Here is a 19,426-nt window from a genome sequence, read left to right as displayed (position 1 = left end):
GTTAGCAAATTTGAATATGAATTGAGATCTCAGAGGTTAGTTCTTCAAGAATTATACATAATAGGTATTCTGAAATTTTGAGTGATCCGACTTATATATTTATTTTTTTCTCGCTCATTTAAACAATTAAAAAATGTTCAATAACGCCTGATCAAAAAGTTCCCGGAATATATTCAGAAAATTCAAAATGCAAGTTTATTCTCCATAAGTGATATTAACGCTTTCGAGGTACTCCCCAACTGCTCAACTGCAACGCACTTAAGCCAACTTATGATCCAGCTCTCGAAAGATTGGAACATTATTTTCGGTATAGCCCACAGAACAATCTTAAATTTTTCCATTACTCCCTTTCGGCTGTTAAAACGTCACTTCCCTGTAATGGTTTTTTGACTCGATCATCGATGGATTGTTGGATGGTATACGTTTCGTTCTTGGTCAAAAATTCACTGATATTGATGGCACTGTCCATCTGTGATTTATCATGGCACAAAATTCATTGTACCCACAAGCTGCCAGACCAGAGCAGTATTTTCCAAGCGGAAGTTTTTGCTGTGGGGAAAGCCGCGAAGCTAGCCTACACAAAAACAAGAAAGAACTCTATAATTAATAATATGTACATATATGTGGACAGTCAAACAGGAATAAAAGCAATAAGCTCATATTGTATTATATCCAAAAAATGAAATTTTCCATAACCGAATTGCAAAATGGGTGCCCTATGTCCTCGATAGCCTCACGAATTCTATCTTTGAGAGAAAGTCACAAGGTCTTAAATCACAAGATCTCGGTGGCCAATTATGATCACCTCTTCGAGAGATAACTCGGTCCGCAAACTTTTCCCGTAAAAGATCAATGATTTCGTGGCACGTAGCGCCGTCTTGTTGAAAATAAACGTTGTCCAGATCAATACGATCCAATTCCGGCCATAAAAAATCGTTATTCAGAGAGATGCAGGAAATGCATCGGTATCGCTAGGGACCAAAAGGTCTATGCGTGGCTTATTGCCAACCTGTCTAACCTAACCTAACCTTTCCCACAAAACCTGTCTTTTTTGGCAAATTGATTCATGTAAATGTCTAACCTCCTGCCAAAAATTCGTGGTGTACGAGTACAGTACTGTTATAATCTATAAGAATCGTGTGCATCGCTTTCTTTTTTGACTAAAAACGATGTGGTTTTTTTGGTTTTACTTCATTCGGAGCCCTTCACTCAATCGCCTGTTGTCTGAATTGCGTGTCGTACACATAAGCCTACGTCTCGTCTCATGAGATGCGATTGGTGAATGTTGTATCAAATTCCGCCTTGGAAATCTTTTTGGCGCAAATCCAAATCTGTAACTACAATATCCTGAAAGGATCCATACGCAATGTTGGAGTCGTCTGCCAGTTCTCTTGCTTATTAAATAGTGTTTTTTAAAAAGTAATTCAGTACATTGCAACTGTATCTGCGTAGTCTCCATTTCACGAATGCGACGCCCTGGTCTACAGTGCAGTTCGCACTGTAACTGTTATCATTTTTTGACACCTGTATGTCGATTTCTTCACCCCTGTGTCAGAAAGCGCCCCTCCGTTCGTGTTGATTGAAAGGTAAGACGCGCGACGGGTTCCATTAAAAACAATAAAACCCAATTTGTTCATTTGTTAAATATATTTATTGTAAAGGGCAAATAACACTGTTTTATGAGCAAACTAACCATATCATTCTATATATAATTACAGGTAATTAAAAAATGGGGGTCCAACTAAACCAGTGGAACCACTGGTTTCACATTGCGAATATATTCTTCAAAATTTTTGTCATCCTGAAGAGCAGGATCCATTTCATTAATTATCTGCGGCAAAACAGGGTTGTCCAACATAGAAGTATGATTTCCGTCAATAACTTTAAGAACTACTTTTCCTGTTGTAATTTTTGATAGGCAATAGTCCTCTTCTATATCCTGTAATGATACTTCAGCAGGCCTGATTAAGGTGATTGGTGTAGTCAATACATCAATATTATCTAAGTCATAATTGGCAGCCATACGAATGCGTTGGAACATCGCATTAACCAGGTTGTGTGCGTATTCTTTACTGTATAAGTCTTGCTTGCTTACATAATCCATAAATCTTGACATTTTATCAGTTAATTTGTCGAGTTTACTAAACTCTAAGATAACTGACTGGTGAGGCTCGTCTGGATATATTTGTTTTACAATACTGGTAAGAAGTACATTATATAAATCAATATCGGTGAAGTTATCGCCTAAATGGGCTAAGGTTAATTTTTTAAGGAAATGCGGAGCTCCGTCGATGAAAAAAAGTTGCCCTCGAAAATTGGCTTTTTCCAACATTGCAGCCAATTGTAAAGCTACAAATGTCCCATATGAATATCCAATGATATAAAAAGGTTCTGTAGGTTTCAACTCTGCTTTGACATACTGAAAAATAGTTGTTAAGAGAAAAATGTTATTACGCAATATCACTTGGCAAATGTGGAAGGGTGTTTGTATTTGCATAATACTAAATAACATTGAATAAAATAAAATATTTACTTCAAAGCATGCTGCAGCAACGTCGGTAACCGTTGAATAGTCAGCGAATTTGTGAAGTTGTAAAACAAATGTAGGATTGTTTATATGCGCGCCCATGTTGTACCATGCCTGACCTGCTGTGCCTTCCAAGCCCGGTATTATTATAATTGGTGACATTGATTGTTTTGTAGCATCGGCCGATGTCTGAAGAGGTATCATAACTTCATTGCAACGTGCTTCATCACCCAGATTTCTTAATAAAATCTCCATTCCCAGAATATTACTATCTGAAGAAAATATCATTTTCACAGCTTCTGTGCTCTCTTTTTCTCGCGCATCTGCATATTCTTGCAATTTTTGGAATGTTAGCCCACGTAAATCTTGTGGCGTCAGTGTAAGATCGAAGTCTCTTTCCAAGGTTTGCTTTATTTCAACTGCCATTAGAGAATCCATGCCTATTTCAGATAGTGTAGTGCCCAAGGACACAGATTTCAAGTCTCGAATGCCCATGATGTTCATAACAGTTTCCAGTATACTTTCATTTCCTCTGCGCCCGACACGTTTTTCTGCAACCACCATGCTAGAGACTATCGGCTCCGGATTGGCTAAAAGCACGTCCAATTCAAATAGGCAAGACGAAAGGCGTTGCTGTAAAGTGCCACCAATATCCATGTCCAGCTTATCTTCAGCCATATCTGCGACCAGACCAACCTCTCCAATCGCTCCCCATTGAATCGCTTTTCCGGGGTAACCGTGCTGAACTCGATCCTCTATAATGCGCTCCATAATTGAATTTGCCATTCCATAATTTGTTTGCCCAGCATTGCCGCGACCACACGAAACACTCGAAAATACAACGAAATGCTCTAGATGAGGGCAAAGGGAACGCGATAACTGGTCTAAATGTTTTGTGGCCGTGGCTTTAGGAGCAAAGCTTTCCACGAATTTTTCTTTCGTTTGATTCATAAATATTCCATCTCTCAAGACTACTGCCAAATTGAATATTCCTCCGACGGGTGCCATTTCTGCAGCTTGATTAATTAAGGCCATAGAACCCTCAATGGTGCTTATGTCAAACATACTGACAATAACTTCACAACCATACGTTTTCCATAAACTACAAGAAAAGTGTAATCAAAAAGTGAAGTGTTAAAGGCAATATTGCAATAAAAGCTTTTCGAAACATACGCTATCCTATACGCTTGATAATCCTTCGATATGCCACGGCTGGAGCTAAGCACCAATTTGCGTGCTCCACGTATTGCCATCCAATCTGCTAACTCTAAACCGAAACCGCCGAGGCCGCCAGGGATTATATAGCTGCGGTCAGGTTTAAAGTAAAGTTGGCTTAGAACTTTAACTGGTAACGTAACTGTCGATTCTGCATCTTCGCGAACTTGAATTAAGGCTTTGCCGATATGTTTTCCTCCTATGAGATGTCTGAATGCTTGTTCAATATCCTGAGCGGGGAAAACTGTAAATGGCAGGGGCTGTATAATACCCTTTTCGATGTCAACATCAATCATATGTTTTAAAGACTGCAAAGAGAGGGTTAAATTAAACAGCCATAAATTCTTATTAATTCAAACTTGCATAAATCTCTTCATCTTCAGCGAACTCTAGCCTGTCGGCTAGGACTGCGTGGAATGTTATCTCTTTAAGGAAACAGCTCATGCCGAGTTTTGTATCGTTGGACATATCAAATTTTCCGATTTCTAGGAAATGGCCGCCCGCTCCCAAACAACGAACTGACGCTAGTAATTTATCTTCAGCCAATGAGTTCAGCACAAAGTCAACGCCCTTGCCTTCGGTTTCACGTTGTATCATTATTTCAAAAGATGTATCTCGAGAATTGCCAATGTGACTTTCTAAAAATTTAATGAACTATTTTATTGTCATTACCTGTTATGCGTTAGTTATTACCTTTTAATTCGGGGAATGTTTCTAATAAAAATTGTTTCTTCAGAGCCGTACTGCAAGTGGTAAATACTTCTAGATTGTAAGCCAATGCGACACGTATGGCTGCAAGGCCTATCCCACCAGTTCCTGCATGAATAAGAATACTCTTTCCCTTGCGTATATCTGTTTTCATGAAAAATGCATAGTACACGGTAATGTATACGACTGGAACTGTAGCTGCTTCTCGGAGAGTCCAGTGGTCAGGGACATCCCACATAAATTTAGGTGGTCTTTCGTTATAAGATGCGGCTCCGGCTTTTGCGACCATGCTCATGACTTTCCTACCAGTCTTCATGTTTATTCCGGAGAATTCCAAACCCAGTACGCACAACTGGTCAAGACGACTACTACCGTACAATTCAACAGCCAAGCGGCCAGTTGCCAACATAACATCCCTAAAATTAAGTGATGAGTACACAATTCGAACGGAGCATGTATTGGGGTCCAAAGGGCCCTCCAACCAGCGTAAGGTGGATAAGTCGCCTCGTTGCATGACATTTCCATAGATGTGATCTGATCTTGGCTTTGGCGAGATGTCGCAGGCTAACTGTAAATGTCTGTAAGAGCCCCATTTGCCCTATTTTAAATAATTAAAATTCTTTAGTATAGACAAAATTTCTTTAAAAGTCAATCTGATGAGCCAAACCTGATGAAACACGTTAACAGCAAGACCCAGTGCATATTGGGCTTTATAAAGTGAGTTCGTCAAATCAAAAGGAGGAGCGCTCTTATCGTTTATGAAAAAGCAAGAAATTAGATTTCCATCTGGCTCCTTACGCAAGCAGTTCACAAGCCCAATAAGGCCATTAGTAACTTCGTTGTAGGAATAAAGCACTAATGGAGTTTTGTTGGCAAGGTTTGTTTGAATTTGTGAAATCCACGCAAATTCATCGTCATTCTCAGAAACTTTCACAACCACCGGTTCAAGCGCGAGTTTTTTAACGGCTTTTTGAAGTAATAAAATGTTCTCATCGCCAGTCAAACGTATATTTGCGATTAAATTGAAATTTTCAAAAACCTCAAAACTGGCTTGAGTGAAAGACGAGTTTTCTTTTGAAATTAGGTAACCATTTTCAACCAGACTTTTATAAGCTGCCTTTGCCACAACATCATTTTGCTCACGGAAAAGGTCATTAGCCACGATAAAATGACAATTCGTTTGATTTGTAAATTTTGCAGTTTCTATATGGACTCCAGCTATTTCATCAACTGGTTGATCTGTGAAAAGCAAGCAATCACCCGTTACCAAAGGCAAGTCCTCTAATGCTTCTACAAAGTTGGATATAACCGGTTCTTTGTCGACTGCGCCTACTTCTACAATTTTCATTTTCAAGGAAGGCGTATTTTCTAGCGCTAATTGAACGCATACGCGCACAGCATCTTTTAAGTTAAGGACAGGTGTTGGAAATTGTGAAATGAATTGGTATTTTTCAAGCACAGGTATGCCAGGAGCTTTGCGCCTTTGTACAGGACTGGCATGCAGTCCAATTAATTCAATTCCACCAGCAACAATGCGATCATGCTTAGGTTCAACGTAAACATCGAAAACGCGATTTTCTGGATCCATTTTGGTCATGAGATCAAAATGGTGCAGCCCATAAATTCGCAACTTGCGTATTTTGGTTGGAATAAGTAAAGTACGCGAATCAGTTCCCAAAATTTGAATTTGCAACATAGCATCCATGAATGTGACCCAATTATACTTCCACTCTACTCTGCCATATAGGCCGTCACCACGTGCTAGAGTTACCGCACGGAAACCACCATTATAATGATAACCGCGCAACCTGAGTTCTTTGTAAAAATCTCTCCTTGACAACAGTGGGAAGTCTGATTTCTCATTTGACCCGTAAGGTTTTGGTATTGTTGGTTTCTCAATTTCACGTATACGTCCAGTCACAACCAAGCTGCCCGATTCGGTAATCTTTAAAATTATAAAGTAAACATATAAACATATCGTTTAAATTCAACAAAATATAAATTCGTACTTCAAATTGTCCTGTTCCATAATGAATCATCACATTCAGCTCCACATTTCCATTCAAAGTCATATTTGTTGCTCGCAAAAAACGCACATCTTCGAACTCAACCGGAACGTCCATGTAGCTGGGCCCGTGATACATCAAAGAAAATGTCTCCCACACATATTGGAGATAACAAGTAGCCGGAACTAAGATTTTGCCGTCAATAATGTGGCCGCTCAGAAATTCCTCATTATCACTACTCAAGTTTATTTTAAACAAGCGCTCGCCACTTGACTTAGTTTTCATATTCTCATATTTCGTTACAAACCAATCTTCACTGTGGTCCCAACGCACTAACGAGCTAATACCAGGCGTACCTTTCGATACGGGGAATTCAACTTTTGGATATAACTTATCCACAGGGAAGGTAACTCCACAGCTGAACAATCTGAAAAGTAATGAATGATGATGATGTGCAAATTTGTAAATCTATGAATTTTCAACTTTTCTTTATACTTACTTTCCTAAAGCGGTGAGCAGGAACAAAGTGTTATTCTTATTATTACGTTGGGTTAGAGGAATATGAATTCCTTTCGGCATTGATCGTCTTAGAATTGCTTGTAGCAATCCGTGCGGTGCAATCTCAATCGTTAATGCATTTCTGGGGAGCAAATCAAAAGTCTCCTCAAAAAGAACACTATTCAAAAGGTTGTTAGCGTGATATTCTGCAGAGCATAGATTGCGTCCTAATTGCTCCCAATCATTCTTTGGTACACTGGTGCTCAACCACTTTGCACTTCTAGGTTTTGGATTGGGTATTATTTTTTGCAAATATTTTAGAAAATCAGGACCCATATGGGCAATATAACGCGAATGATAAGCAATATTTGAACAAGGAACTTCTTTGGCAAAAATATCTTTTGCCTTTAAATCTGCCACAAATTTAGCTATGTCATCAGCTGGACCAGAAATAGTGCACGAATCTGAACTATTTCGACAAGCCACTTCAATTACATCTGGCAGCATGTTCACAATATTTTTGTAGCCCATTCCTACTGCCGCCATCGAACCTTTTATTTTCTCCATTTCTAAACTGACTTTTCCGCGATAGTAAGAAGCCAAAATCATCTGTTCTGCAGTGAAACATCCGTCAGCATAACCGCAACCTAACTCACCCACGGAATGCCCAATTATGTAATCAGGTTCGATATTTAATGAACGTAAGACGTCTACTAAACCAATTTGAATTGCTGCGATGCCTACAAATGAGTGCATTATATTATCGAATATAGTCGGATCTGTTGATGTTAGAATGTTCATTAAGTCAAGTCCTTTCGATTGTAGAGTATAATGGCTTCGTGTAATAGATTGGAAAAAAGTTGGAATCTGCAATAGTGATGCTCCCATAGCTGTCCACTGAGAACCCATACCACTAAATACCCAAACAACAGGGCGTTTTATGCCAGTAAAGTGTTGAACGTCTCTAACAAGGGTCTTTACGCGCTCTGTTCCGCATTTCTCAAATACGGCATATCCCCGAAATACCATGCCGGAGACCTCCTCCTTTTGTATATTATGTAATAATGCGAAAAACTCTGCATCCAATGGTTTTTTCTCCACTGAATTAAACACTTCATTGATGGACTCCTCAGTTCTTCCAGCCCATGTTAACAATCTGGGAATATCATCGTTTGGCACGCCATTGTTTATTTTGAGCTTGTCGAAACCTTTTAAAAGGGCATGTGCATTAGCTCCCCCAAAACCAAAAGAATTTACTCCTATGTAAGGTTTCTCCAGATTCTCGACCTCTTTTACCACAACTAGGCGGCCTTCTGACAAAGCAGTAATTTCAGGTTTCACCTCACTAAAGTTTATGTTTGGCGCAATCTTTCCGTTTTCAAATGCAAGACACGCTTTCACCAATGAACAAATGCCAGAAGCCGATTCGGAGTGGCCAATATTCGATTTTACTGAGCCAACAAGTAAAGGTTCTTTGCGCTGGCTGCATAAGATGTTATCAATTGCTCGGCACTCTTCGGGATCACCTACCACAGTTCCAGTGCTATGCGCTTCCAAGTACCCTAAGTCAATGGGTTTCACATCGATTTCGTTATAAAATTCAGCGATTAGTTGTTCTTGAAGTTTTCCAGAGGGGTATGTTATTCCTTCGGGCTTATATCCGTCGCAGTTGGTTTTTGAGTAAACAACGGTCGCATATACACGCTTAGCTTCACGCCTTCGTTGTAAGAACAAGCAATTTATTGCTTCGGCTCGCGTGTAACCGGATGCATTTTTGTCAAAAGGTCGACAGTAGCCGTCAGATGCTAATACGCCTAGTCTGAAAAATATTTTAGTTTATAACTAAACCGATTCTTAGGTATTGAGGATGTATAAATATATTATACTCTAAATATGTGCAGAACCTCTTACGTACCTAGCAAACTGAAGGGTTACAAACGGATGCAATATTAAATTCGATCCTCCAATAATTGCTGCATCTATTTCACCACTACGCAAAGCAGAGAAAGCACTGTCCAAGGCATACATTGAGCTGGAACAAGCAGTATCTACTAAAAAAGACGGCCCTTGCAAACCTAGAGAATAGGAAATTCTGTTTGCCATCATTGCGCGACTGCAACCGGTTATGCCAAATCCTCCGGATGACACTTTTTCATAAAACCAAGTTTTCTCCGACTCTGAAATACACGAACCAACGTAAACACCGGTTTTTGTACCGCGGATGTTCTTCGGATTTATGCCTGCATCTATCACAGCCTCATAAGCTGTTTCGATCAAAATCCGCGTTTGTGGGTCCATTGTATGGGCTTGTTTGAAATGAACACCAAAAAATGTGGCATCGAATTTTTCCAAATCATGAATTTTTCCGGCTCGTTTGGGAATCTCAGGGTTGAAATGGCGCCAGCGACGTTCATCATCATCTACCATATCAATCTGTAAGAAATATATGTAGATCCAAATGGTATTATACTCGTATATGTGCTAACTAATTAGGCTTTGTGGTGCGGAGCTTTATAAATAGTTTATTCAGTTCCAATGGCATTCAAATTTCAATTTTTACATTCATATCTCATTTTTGAATATTTTATTTATTTCAAGGCGTATTCATTAAAGTTGATGGCACTAGACCAACAACAACGTTTGGAACATAGAAATGTCCCGACAAAAAAAAGCAGAAAAGAAGTAAGAAAGGACGAACTATGTTGCCGACGTGCAGTTGAAGCTGGAAGCATACGACGATGGTGCGAATGAAATGGCTTCTCGGCGAAAGAAAAAAAGCAAATCAGCTGATCTACCGATACAACCTTTAAAAGATTCGCCTTGGTTTATTTACGTATAACAATATATTTCTGTTAAATCAATCCCTTTCTAAAAATGAGTTTATTTTTTATTGACGCTGCGTACATCATTTGTTGGTTGTTTGGCCGAGCTCCTCCTCCTATTTGTGGTGTATGGCTTAGAGGTTTATGGTATGCCGCCTTCGAACAGTAGATGTTTTTATGAGTAACTTATTTATGACGCAAATATTCGTACAATCGCTTTAGAAAACACTTCTTCTATCATTTGGTTTTTCAACGCGAGCGAGATAGTCACGCACCGGCTACTGAGAAATAATTGAGTTTAAAAAATTTGTGAAATCACATCTGGGTAGAGAAAAATAAAGAAATTGTGACTTTGAAAAGAAGTTCAGTTCTCATAAAGTACGAGTAATAGGCGCATTGCCTTCATAAATAGTTTTATGGTTTTCCCCGTAAAAAGGCTAGAAATTTCGGAGACTTCTAGAGGACCGTTAAAGTTTATCCGCTCAAGTAAAACTGAACAATCATTGCCAGTAATTATGGCGTAGATAAACGACAAGGATCGAACAGAACAATACCCGAGAATCGTAAGACGAAATAGAAGTCTCAAACCTTAGCGAACGCAAAGCATATTTCAGAAAAACTTTTTGAACTCGTTCAAGTCTATTAACTCAAAATTGGTCTCCAAATTATGACTTAGTATTCCCAAAACGAGAGCTGTGTATATGACCTCAAAAGTGTACGAATCCGAGAATTCAGTAGTATTACGTCGAATAAAGCCTAGAACTGGGTACGATTTAGACAGGATAAAGTTGACATGGCTGATGAAAAAATCTCGGAGTCACCCCAAGATCCTTAATTTCAGTTATATTGTGTAGCACAAGGTTATTAACAAAGGACAGCATGCTCATAGAATTCTGACGACTAGGAAAAGTAATCTGAATGCGTTTTAAGAGAGCTGTGACTTAAATGGGGATTATTCAGATCACACTAAAGTTTTTCTGCTTCTTCTGCATCTTTTCGGATAGAAAACTCTTTCAAATCGTCGACGTAAAGAAAATCGTTTGAAAAATAAAAACAGTTGCTAATGTGATTTCGGCCGCCGTAGCCGAATGGATTGTTACGCTACTACCATTCGGAGGTGCGTAGGTTCGAATCTATGATAAAAAAAGATATTTTCTAATAGCGGTCGCCTCTCGTCAGCCAATGGCAAAAAAATCGAAAGAACTCTTCTAGTGATATAGTGCACATTTTAGGTCAAGGCCAGGACAACACAAAACTGTGTTTAGAAAATTCAAAACACCATCCAAATTCAAACACCCGAATTTATTTATTGTTAAAAAACCGATTTATGGTGTTTTTTATGAAGTAAAAATACAAAACTAACCCATTTTTCAACCGATTCTTTGTTTCAATATGGTCTTGGGAAGGGGAGTGTATGTGCGTTATGAATGTATATAATTCTAAGATTGAACGATTGACGTTAAAAAGAAATTTTCAATAACAAGCTCTGATTTGTGCAATTTTTCCACGTTTTTTTCAATGTGATGCAATTTTTTGGCCATTATTCTCCAACAGGCACCACAAATATATACATATTTTTAAACTCCAATAAAATGTGCTCGAAATAAGCTATTTTTCATCTTCATACATTGAAAACTGTAAAAGTTACGATTTTTTTTTTTTAATTTTTTTTCCACATTTTTAAAAATCCAGCTGAACCGAGACTGCGAGAGAATACCGCATGACCGAGAGCGCTTTACAGCTCATTGTGGCTAATTTTCAAAGACAGCAATAAGTTTACATAACTATGAATATATTATATCTAACATATCGAAACATAGGTAAAGATACGTTACGTTTATTTGTAGATGTTTTGAATCGAGTACACATAGAAGTACATACAATGCAATCGGTTCAATTGTGTTACGCAGGGTTCTATTTAGTGAAGTGAGATTAGGATAAGTTATTCAAGGTTACGTTGAGTTTGGATAGATTGGCATTGCAAACTAATCAAAATGACTTCCTTTTGCAATGCAGAAAAGCAGCACAATGGGTTCGATTACCTCACATTGTGTACGGTTGGATTGATTTCGACAACGTTAGGTTAGGTGAGGTTTAGTTAGGTAATACTACGGCCGGGTAAATCAGAATATTGCGTTACTTTTTGCATTATTTTTTTTTTGACGTTATAATATTCTTCTACGGTCTCTGTTTAACTCGAAAATGTTCTGTTTTAATTTTATTTCTAGAAAAACGTTCTTCACTTGGAAAATTTCTTTTCAATTTTGATGAAATAATGTTTGCTAGATTCGGAATGGACACAGGCAGGGCCGTGGAGAGAGTATTCGGGCTCCGGGGGAAGCTTGAGATGCGGGCCCCTTCAAATTTTTTTTATTTATCAAAATGCGTATTATGTTATAGCGATATAACATTTAAACATTGAAAAACTCATTGATACAATTTTTGATAGAAATAATTATGAAATATTGATTAAAATAAATTTTAGAAAACTCTTCAGCAGATCTGAAATAAAAAAACGCATTAGTTGCCGAAACATAAAAAAATAAAATAAAAGTGTGAAATTGACAGGGGAAACGAATTTAAAAAATTATTTATATAATAACATACCCAGTGAAATATCAAAAATTTCTAGTCTATAAAAAGTATTATTGCTATCTCTACATTTAATTCTTTATCAACGTAAGGACAAATTGCTTTAAAGAATAACTACGTTTCAAAATTGGTCTTCATTTAAAATACAACTATCTAAATTTAATCTGATCATCACTATAATTATTAATTACCTTATAAATCAGTAGCATAAAATGTTCCATTTTAATAAGAGCTCAATAATATACACTTTTGTATCACCATATTATATTTATTCTTCGTCATCGTGATCTTAACATTCGATATGGTGACACCAAAAAAAGTCTGTTGCGGAACTCTGGTAAAAGTATTATTTACTATATTTTTTCAAGCAGGAAATTTCTTGGAATTACCCTCGAGTCCGGGCCCCTCTGAAAACTCCGGGCCCGGGGGAAAAAGTACCCGATCCCCCCCTCCCGTCGGGCCTGGACACAGGTATGAGTAAATATACTTAATTATACACGTATTTCGCGAATAATAACGGAGAACGGCATTAAATTTGTAAAAATGAAGGTAGTGAACAAAACTTTCAGTTTACTGATCGATTTTTGAAATGAAATACTTTTTACATTCGAAATAGACACAGCTATAAGATTTTCCACTAATAAATACACCTTTCATTTCAATATTATCGACAATATCTCGTTAAACTCGCGAAAATTGGAAAAATTGACTACAATTTAAGTTTTATGTTGAAAAAAAAAGATTGGAAATCGGATAAAAGGCAGACGAGCTACGAATTTCTAAGTGTCGAAAAACACCCAAACTCGGTTTTTAACGACAAATAAAAAATTTGAGGCTGTTAAAAATTTTTTGAACACGGTTCCGCGTCATTTTCGGCTAGATCTACAGTGCTCATCAGGTCACTTCAAAAGTTCTGATTCACTGTAGCACCTGGTTATAGTATATATTTATACACATATAAGTCTTGCTTTGAAAATTATAATAATAGCCACTATGAACTCGAGCCTTCAGGCTTAAAATGAAGCTTAAGTAATTAAGATTACTGAAAATCGCTCTATAAAAAGGTAGTTGCGCAGTAGAAATGTTAGGGCTGGACTTAGGTTAGACTTAGTTGATCCTGTAGATCGCACATAGACCAGAAATTGATCCATAGTGGTAAAAAATATTAGGTCTAAGCGGCAATATAAAATTTCAATTTCTTTCTTGGATGAAAGAGTTCATATTATAATCTGTAGACTTACTTATATTCAATTATATCTAATATATATATTATATATATATATAATTGGCACGTACACCCTCCCTTTCTTGGGTGTTTAGCCGAGCTCCTCCTCCTATTTGTGGCGTGCGTCTTGATGTTGTTCCACAAATGGAGGGAGCTACAGTTTCAAGCCGACTCCGAATGGCATATATTTTTTTATGAGGAGCTTTTTCATGGCAGAAATACACTAGAAGGTTTGCCATTGCCTGCCTGTGAACTTCGAAATGATTTTTTTTTTTTGCATTTACTTAAAGTATCATATCTTAAAAATATTGTGTGATAATTTGAAGTGAATCCGACAAATACTTTTCGAGTTATTCAACAATTAACAAAGGGCGCTCGGACAAAAACAAAAACTGTAAATGGCTCAAAATCACCAAGGTGCAGAATTGACTTTGCCAGCAATTTAATGCTTTAAATCTTGACTTATTTGAGAAAAAAAATTAATAAATTACTTCAACTAACCTGTTTTGTGTCCACATCAAACAATATAACAAATTAATTAAACAAATTTTAAATAAAATCAATATACTTGCATGGATAATCATTTCGGGAACGCGTCCTAATGTACAATCTTCAGCAACAAGTCCAAAATTTAATATAAAAATTGAAGATAAGTTACCCATTTCATTACTTAATACACCGTATTTTTTATACAAAATTTAGTTTTAGAAAAGATACTAAAAGATTATTTATTTTTAACTATAAAAATGTCCAATATAGTTTGTCCGATACCGCACAAGTCATTTCAGTGAACGTATCGATGATAGATCATAAATATTTTTAATTGAATGCAGCCATTCGGTGTCTAACGTCACTCGGGGAAGAAAACAATAACAAAGCGGACTGTCAGAGAATTTATCGTCAAATAAAATAAATCTAAATGGTAAGTACCTTTTAATTCATTATTCGTAGAGCGTACATCAATAGTCCGTCAATTCGTGAACGTAATTATTTAATTTAATTATTGATGAAATTCTTTTTTACGACACGAAATAACAAAGTAAACTCACATATTTTCCTATTGACAAACCCAGATCGCATTTAAGATGGCCGCCGTCTAATCAAAGCGCGCGCTTATTTGAAATCGTCATTTCGTGAACGGTCATTTCGGAAACGTTCCCGGACATGATAATACGTTCCCGAAATGACTGTTGCGTTCTCGGAATGATGATTATTATTTCTAAGGGCGAATCATTTACAATTTTTTAATAAATTTATTTTAAAATTTTGTTTCTTTATAATTACAGCATAATGGAAACTCTTGATAAAGAAAAAAATAAGAAAAATCTCAAAAACAGCTTAAGACGGATATTGCAGCTTATTTGTCCCAAAGAGAAAAGGCGAATGCTAGAAGAAGAAAGTTTTTGGATAAAATTACTAAAGAGCAGAAAGAAATTAAACGGGCTAAAGACAGAGAATATTATAGAACAAAATGCGAGGCTGGACATGGTAAACGCCCAATGGATGGTGTAGGAGGATACCTAAAAAGAACAGCTAACAGACATGTCTTGGTGGGTAATGATGTTAGAACAGCCTCAGAATTCGCCGATTTGTTCGAAATGCTGCTATCGAAGTAAAAGCAATCCCAGAAGACAACGTGATTGAGGAGAAAAACCGCGTTCTAAAGTCTCTGGATGCTATTCCAGGTATAATGGACATCACAAAAGTGTACTGGCAAAAAGGACCAGACGTTTTAATTCAATTATATCGATACGAACATTTTCATATAAAGCTAAAACTATCGAAGAATTTTAGCCTTTATAATATGAGTGCAGTTCAACCTGAGGAAGTTTTTATGCCTGCAATTGAATCTCCTGTTGACGAAGAGCCCATGATCACAGATAACGATTTGAGATTTAAAAATAGAGTAAGCTATAAATGCTTCAGTATACTGGTCATCTTCCTCGGACAATGAAGATTTAGAGACTATATCTCGTAGTCAGCAGATTAAAGTTAAACAGATTGATGTTGAAGCAAATACGTCTTATGGCAGAGAAAATATACATGAAAATCTCGTGTCCCCTGGGACATTCTTGCTTGTTAAAGTTTCTACCGAGAAGCCAAATGTTTGCTTCAGATATGTTGCTACCTGCCAGACATGTGTTAATGACGATGATGGAGAAATCTTAGTAACCTTTTTGAGTTCTGTGCGTAACAATATTAGAAAATTTAAGCTGGAACCTAAGGATATATCATATATTGATTTTGAGCAAGTAATCAGTATTATTCCAACACCAACGCTAAAAAAAGAAAAAAGTCAAGAATATTATTATTTTGATAATGATATTGATATTTTCGAAAAATAATATTATACAATAAGTTTTGTAAAAAAATATATTAAATAAATAAATAACTTAGTTATTCTAATCGTTGTTTATAATTTAAATATTTTCTTATTTCTACCTAATTAATATATATCAATATCATCATTTCGAGAACATTTTGTCATTCCGGGAACGGTTGATCATTTTCGGGAACATTACAATATTTCAATAAAATACGCATAAATGGAGGTATGCAATATTATATATATATTTATTACATTACAGAACTTTTGTTCTGTACATATTACGTTAATTCGATTATAAGAGTTTTGAATATTTTGGTATTTATTAAATTGTATGCGCAATAATAGCAACTTCTTTAATTTTTTGACGTATTTTGCTTGTAGAAAATTTTGAATGTATTGATTTCATTATTGCTTATTCAATATAGATACGTAATATACCCATGTTTTTAAACAAAGGTCAAATTATGCGCTTTGTTTGGTTTTTGCGGATTTTATGAAACTTAGGAAAACGTTCCCGAATTGATGGTTTTCTGCAAGATGTTTACTACTAAGCAATATTACTAAAAAAATAAAGAATTCTGTGCGCTGCCCTGTAAAGGTTTAAAAATATACAAATTAAGCAACAGTATAAACTAATAGTCATCATTATAGATTGCAATTTTTTTTGTCATAAAACCGATTTTGAAATTCGCAACCTTGGTGATTTTGTGCCAAATGCGTTTTTCTCAAAACTATGTTTTTTGATCTGGTAGATTTCAATAAAATTGATACTGCTTTTGAAAAACATAAATACTCGTGCCAGATCGAAGGATTTTTTGTTCAAAAATTTCGATTCTTTTTAACAATTAATTGTCGGTTTTCTCGAAAATCTGAAAAATATTTTCTGAGGCCGCCATATTGTTAATTAAAAAAAAAAGGCTTCGATCAAGTAGAAGATTATCTATTAATAAAACTGATTTCTCTTGTCCGATTGATTTTAGATGAATCTCCAAGGACTTGTGATGATTACCGCAAAAAACTTCTGGAGAAACGGGCTCCACACAAACAGCGATAACTTTTACAATTATTAATTTTTTTTTTTATGTATTAATGCTATGTTTTTATTTTTGTAAAATAAAGCAATTGACTAGGAAAAAAAATTATTGAAAATTAATCTGACTACCCCTTATATCACTTCAGTTATATTACATGCGGCATAAATTTATTTTCTACTTTTTAGTTAATTTATAAGGACGTGGTATATTTACAAAAAAAATTAAAATTAAAATTTATTACAATTTATTTTTTTTTTTTACTTTGAGAACACAAAATATAATGCCATATAAAGCATTGTAACTTTCGTATCTGGGTGGGGTATTGAGTGATTACCATTTTGTAAATCTCAATTTCGATAGCGAGAACATCAAATAATAAAAAGTTTTTTTTTCATAGCGGTCGGTTTTCGGCAAACTTTTGAGTAATAAAATGTAGTACAAGTAAAATTAAGCAAAAATTAGATTTTATATTTTCCACACATTTGTTCCTAATGCATTTAGATTGTTTTGGTTCGGGGTAGTCGCATTCAAGTCAATTAAGGACCCGTAGTTCGGCGGTCATTTTCATGTGAAAATCGAGTATTATTGCCATTAAAAATTTCTGAAACTAAAACCGGTAATTTCCTTTGTTTATGCACACAACAATCTTAAAACAAAAGCATTACACTCCAATTCCATTCCCCTTTAATATTTGCTCACTCATATGAATTCATTTGGTAAGTTTTCTCGAATTCAAATTTGAAATTTTCATTGATTAGTAAAAAATGAATAGAGTAGAAATATTTCCTTTAGTTATGCAGTTATTGTAAAGTTTTCAAGCACCTTATTGTAGAGATTGTACTCGTATTCCTCAATATTATGAGAATTCGGGAATTTTCCAGCCATCCCTGATATAACAATATCATCACCCGCGGTTTCAGGAAATGATCTCGAGAATTTTTTAAACTTTTTCGAGGCTACATCTTGCGATTCAGACAATTTTGACTGCTGTGTTTCCTTTTGAGGCGCCATTATCGAGGATTTTGCCCGGAACAATTGAACTAGAAGTAATTCTTAAAACACACCGTTTAACTTTTTGCGACTTTCACACAAAAACACCGAGCAGATATGCATGAATTGCCAAACGAATAGCAATTGCTTATGGCTTAAATAAATCAGGCTACTTTTATAATTTTATTTGACGCATTTAAATCCGCTTTGCATGTGCACCTAAAATGGATATTTAATGAAGGCAGGGGCAGACGATCGCTAAGAATAATTCATTAATGCGGGCTCTTTCTATTAATTCGATGGGTTCAACGAAGCAAATTTAAATTAAAATCTATTTATTAGCACTTACTAAATTACTATGTGCATAAGAAGGCATGTATATCTCTATGCCTGTGAGCATTGTGTTCGTTGACCCAAAGTAAAACGAAAGTGTTACTTAATATTCCTTTTTTGTTTTCTTCAGTTGCATAAAAGTCAACAATGCGATCCCTTAAAAGGCAAATGTGTTAAAAATCATTTGGGTATTAACTAAAACGTAAAGGTGTATTGAAAGAAAACTCATACATATACGTGGAGGCGATTCAAAGATGTTGAAAACTTACGTATCAATATGTATGCACATACATATGTACAGTGTCGCCTGTTCTGTTCTATTTAGTATTGAATTTTACTGTAAGCTGGTAACACCAACTCGTAGGACGGTCATTAAACCCGAATTTTAACTCAAAAACAAAAGAACTGCTAAATATAGGCAGTACGTATAATTATTTGGAGTCCATGTTTTCGTGCAGTTTGACTTATGCTGATTAACCCTCACATACACTCCCATAGCGCATGGCGCGAAAGAGATGCAAATACATGCATCTCAGTACCTTCCTAGAACGACGAAAGCTCACTTTGGCGCCAGTAGTCAATAAAAGTTTTTTCTTATTAATATTTGTAGATTTTTATTAATATTATATTGGGTATGGGAATAAGTTTTTGTCCTTTCTTAGCCAAAGTTACGAATTATTTAAACAATTAAAAAATAAAAAAGTCATGTGTAGAACTAAAGGCAAAAAACTGACTCAATTCGTACTTACGCTCTCGCGAAAGGGCTGCAGAACTATCATAGGTATGCTAACAGGTCATAATCTATTGGCTGCACATGCGTACAAGATAGGGATTGCTAACACGGACAAATGCAGGAAATGCAGAGAGGATGTTGAGGAAACTTTAGAACACCTTCTGTGCGTTTGTCCGGCATTATCAAAAACGCGTTTAAAATGCCTGGGAGCCCCATTGTTTGAGGATCTGGAGGACGTCTCAAAAGGGGATCTCTCACCGCTGCTTAGATTCGCCAAAAGTGTTGACATCCTACATGATGTCTACTTTAGATATTCATAGAGGTCGGTCTCCATCTGGTATCGAACTAAAAGATCTTTGCGTGGCTTGCTGCCAATCAGGCTAACCTAACCTAAATAATATATGATATTATGTG

General features: G+C 36.1%; 1 protein-coding gene across 1 annotated transcript; it reads right to left on the bottom strand.

Moving 5' to 3' along the window:
- Window positions 1-1,634: 1,634 nt before the first annotated feature.
- On the bottom strand, window positions 1,635-18,079 carry LOC129239841 (fatty acid synthase). The gene is made up of 10 exons (XM_054875509.1): window positions 17,779-18,079; window positions 8,870-9,387; window positions 6,956-8,773; window positions 6,460-6,883; window positions 5,118-6,395; window positions 4,436-5,048; window positions 4,106-4,380; window positions 3,701-4,050; window positions 2,534-3,629; window positions 1,635-2,419 (listed from the first exon to the last, which is right to left on the bottom strand). Exons 1-10 carry the CDS (start codon window positions 17,965-17,967, stop codon window positions 1,742-1,744), a joined length of 7,239 nt encoding a protein of 2,412 aa, XP_054731484.1. The 5' UTR covers window positions 17,968-18,079; the 3' UTR covers window positions 1,635-1,741.
- Between the last annotated feature and the right edge of the window lie 1,347 nt (window positions 18,080-19,426).

The sequence above is a fragment of the Anastrepha obliqua genome, chromosome 1 (genome assembly GCF_027943255.1).
Source record: "Anastrepha obliqua isolate idAnaObli1 chromosome 1, idAnaObli1_1.0, whole genome shotgun sequence".
NCBI classification, from domain to species: Eukaryota; Metazoa; Arthropoda; class Insecta; order Diptera; family Tephritidae; genus Anastrepha; species Anastrepha obliqua.
The sequence above is the reverse complement of the archived record's forward strand: the minus strand, read 5'-3'. Positions and strand labels throughout refer to the sequence as shown.

What these genes read in the sequence shown, in the direction of transcription:
- LOC129239841 (XM_054875509.1), bottom strand. Translation starts at nt 17,967, where the DNA reads ATGGCGCCTCAAAAGGAAACACAGCAGTCAAAATTGTCTGAATCGCAA. An exon ending in CTGTTAACGTGTTTCATCAG is followed by an intron (nt 5,049 to 5,117) that starts GTTTGGCTCATC and finishes TATTTAAAATAG; the next exon opens with GGCAAATGGGGCTCTTACAG. An exon ending in CTGAAGATGAAGAGATTTAT is followed by an intron (nt 4,051 to 4,105) that starts GCAAGTTTGAAT and finishes CTCTCTTTGCAG; the next exon opens with TCTTTAAAACATATGATTGA.